At 41.2% G+C, this 3,993-nt stretch overlaps 1 gene segment (V, D, J or C); it reads left to right on the forward strand.

Annotated features, from left to right (window-relative positions):
* Positions 1-574: 574 nt before the first annotated feature.
* Positions 575-3,782, forward strand: LOC123461469 (the record flags this gene model as incomplete). The annotated part of the segment is given in 3 exon segments: positions 575-623; positions 1,033-1,342; positions 3,767-3,782. Coding segments are annotated over 3 exon segments (375 nt in total), but the record flags the coding sequence as incomplete, so codon positions are not given.
* Between the last annotated feature and the right edge of the window lie 211 nt (positions 3,783-3,993).

Here is a 3,993-nt window from a genome sequence, read left to right on the forward strand (position 1 = left end):
TTTTTTTTTTTGCACAGAATAAGTAAGAAACAATCAGACTGTGATTCAGTATTACAAAGGAAAAAAAAGAAGATTTGAGGGAAACTTTCTGAAAAAGAACTTAAAATATTTTCTGCTTCATTCTATTCCTTTGCACAGGAATATTTTTGGATGTGTAGTATAGACTTATTGTATGAGCTATAATGCTCTCTTATATTATATTCTACTTACATTTAAAAATATTAACTCTGCATCTGTAGGAGAAAAGGGAACAGTTGATGCTGATAGATAAAAATCTTAGATAAAAACTATATTTATCAATAACAACAAGGTTCAATGCTGTATTATTGTCTACCTCTTCCCACTCCTATAGGCAGCATGGACTGCACGGGTATTGATGAAAACACATGTGGCATTTCACACCACTCTCATGGGAGCACACCCAGCACTCACTCTGGCTCTTTGTGCACTGTTGCTCCTACCAGGGGATTTGCATGTTTCTCCCTGGGGAGGACCTTCCCTTGCTATTCTGAGATAAAAGCTCAGCTCAAATTGTGACCTGACTGACCAGAACTCTTCAGTTCCACTTCCCACCATGAGGTGCCCTGCTCAGCTCCTGGGGCTGATCATGCTCTGGATGCCTGGTAAAGGCAGAGGGAGAGGAGGAAGGGACATGAAAGGGACTGTGGGCTCTGAGGATACTGTCTTATAGATATGTATTTTGTATATGTGTCGTGTGTGTGTGTGTGTGTGTGTTTGTCTGTGTATGGTTTCCTCCATGTTGTGTATGAGAGAGGGCATTGACTTATGAGAGCAAGGGAGACCTCAGAAGGACCAAGGGCATATAGTTCTGGGAAGGGTTTGGCTCTGAAGCACATTTCTCTTGTGTAGAAATCTTCCAAAGGCTCAGATGTGCTTTGAAAATACCTTTTATACTGAGTATGATTCGAACGTGGCCCAAATCCACAAATCAAGTGAAAGGAAGCAAAAAAAAAAGCACATAAAAATACTTCACTATTTTATCCCATAACTTTATTTTTATTGCAATTTCAGGATCTACTGGCGATGTTGTGATGACTCAGACTCCACTGTCCCTGTCTGTCACAGCAGGAGAGCCCGCCTCCATCTCCTGCAGGTCGAGTCAGAGTCTCCTATCTAGTGATGGAAACACATATCTATATTGGTACCTGCAGAGGCCAGGCCAGTCTCCAAGGCTCCTGATATATGAAGTTTCCAACCGTGACTCTGGGGTCCCAGACCGGTTCAGTGGCAGTGGATCTGGGACAGATTTCACACTCAAAATCAGCAGAGTAGAGCCTGAGGACTTAGGAGTTTATTACTGCTGTCAAGGTACACATGACCCTCCCACAGTGGTACAGCCCTGAACAAAAACCTCTCTGTCAGGCTACCACACTTGTGGCTCATCTGTTGGGCAGCATAGTAGATTCTCTCAGGTTGTGTAAGAGACGCAGCTGCAAGGCCTTAGGAGAGAAGATCACAGTTTCTGCATCTGCCCTAAAATGTCATGACCATGCTACATTTTTTTGGGCATTACATGTGACCTCAGTGTGACAAGAGCACCAGTGCCCTTAGAAATGCCAGGCATGAAGCAACAGCTGATGGTCACATCCCAGTCATCCCTGCTCTGTACACACACATGAAGGACAGCTGATGGCCACTCATTCTAGTCACCCCTGCCTACTGCACCTGCAATGATGAAACTTATTCATAGGTGCAGTTATACCTCTGAGGCTAAGGGTAAATCGTAGCAACAAAAATTCAAGTAGACTTTTAAATCTATATTTGTAATATTTATTTGTTCCTTACATTTGTTTTTGATCATATTGAAAAATTGGTATTTCAGGTACAGCAAGAAAATAAACAAACATGCCATTAGGATTTTCTTTGCCCACTCTGAATATATCTTGTAATTTCTGATAACTCTGAGTGTACTTGCCCATCTGTGTGGAGCAGGCACAGCACTGGACTATATGCTCATCAGGGAAGCATCAGAAAAAAATCACGCACATTCCTGTTTACACATTTCTAGAGAAACTAAGAAAAATATGCTCCAAGAGAAAATTCCCAGACTCAGCATGTTTACAGGAAAGCACTTTTTTTTAAAAAAAAAGAAATTTATTAGTTTTCTATTCAGCAAATACAGGCAGGTTGGTACCATTATTAGGCTCTTCTGTGACCTACCCCATTCCCAATGGCCCCTCCTTGTTGAGGTATATGGGTCGTGTATTGAGGAGTTAGCCCACAGTTATTGGTACGATAAATGTCTCTGCATATCATGACCCAACATGTGGCTCTGACATTCTTTTAATTTTTATTTTGAATGCCTTTTTATTATCAAAATGAAATTGAAGTATAGTATAATATACTACAGGTACAACCATCAGCAACATAGTAGAATGCCCTAACAAGCATGAATTAAAGGAAGTCACTTATTAATATATAGATATGTATATATTTCAACAGACAAATGTTCAGGTATGACCTCATGGAGGGACATCTTAAAGTGCTGAAATAGATAATTATACTGATTTGTAACAAATGGTTGGATGCATTATTTACTAGGTGAACAAAAACATGTCGTTAAGACCCCTCATGATCTTATGGCTGCTCTCATGACTGCCTGCTTCATATCTACCTTCTCCCTAATACATGAAAGATGCTATTACTGTTGCTGACTCAAAATGCTTGGTGAGATTATAAATAAATAAATAAATAAATTTATTTATAAAATAAATTATAAATACAGGTTTGTTTGGAGGCTAGATGTATGTTCAAATGTACACATGGCCATTCCTCATTCTTTTTTTTTTTAAAATTTAATTTATTAGTTTTCTTTTCTGCAAATACAGGCAGTTTGGTACCATTGTTTAGGCTAATCTATGATCTACCCCCTCCTATTGGACCCTCCTTGTTGATGTAAATGGGTCATGCATTGTGGAGTTAGCCCACAGTTATTGTTATGATAAATTTCTCTGCAAATCATGACCCAGCATGTGACTCTGATATTCTTTCCACCCCCTCTTCCGCAAAATTTCCCTGAGCCATGTTGGATTCATTTTTGGTCTGCTTCAGTGCTGAGGTGTTGGGGGCCTCTGAGGCTCTGGCTGTCTGATTTGGTAGGAGTTGATTTTTCTCTGTGTTGGTCTCCTTCCCCTTTATGCTGGTATCTGGTTCACAGGAAAACATCACCCTTGCTTGTTTCACCAGTTGTCCTTAGTTTCAGTTGGGCCCCTTTTGAGGTATGTTGGGGCAGCTCTCTCCTTAGGATCTGCATCTATCTGAAAAAGAGAAGCAGATTCTCCAACAGAGAGTAAGTTAGCACCCGGAAAATTGAGATAACACTTACTTTTTTGATAGAGAGTTTGATAGGTGTAGGCCCTCTTGTATCCCATGATTGATGGTAGCTTGATATTGGAGAGTGGGCTTGTGTTTGGGTGTGGTTCTGACTTGTTTCCCAGCTCCAGCTATAGGTCTAGTACCACTGAGAGGATCAGTTAGGCAAATCAAGAGCAGTTGGTTCCTCACCATGGCTGTGTGCACCTATTGCACTTGTGTGGGCATCACAACAGGTTATTTGTTGCTAATTAGGTTAGACAATGAGTTGCTTGGGCAGATATTGGTCATTTCCCCCACTCGCCCATGTAGCACCTTCTGGCACTAGACATACTGACTGTCTGTGGACTGACTCTCTCCTGGCTTCCAGCCATGCCATTCCATTTTACATGTCAGCTGCGTATGGAGTCTTTAGCAATAGGGTCTTACCACTGACCTTTGGTGGGTCATCAAGAACTCTGACAGAAGTCTGTCATTGTTTTGGGAAACCTTATAGGTTTCTCTGATCAAAAGCTCGTTGTGGATGGTAGGCCCAAGCTGGAAGAGGGGGTTACAGGTCAGTGCCCACTAAGAAATTGAGGAAAAACATAACTAATATAAAACAGTTAGAGAGGAGAGAGATAGAGGGGAGATGGGGAGAGGGAAGGAGGGAAGATGTAG

The sequence above is a fragment of the Jaculus jaculus genome, chromosome 6 (assembly GCF_020740685.1).
Source record: "Jaculus jaculus isolate mJacJac1 chromosome 6, mJacJac1.mat.Y.cur, whole genome shotgun sequence".
In the NCBI taxonomy this organism is placed as follows: Eukaryota; Metazoa; Chordata; class Mammalia; order Rodentia; family Dipodidae; genus Jaculus; species Jaculus jaculus.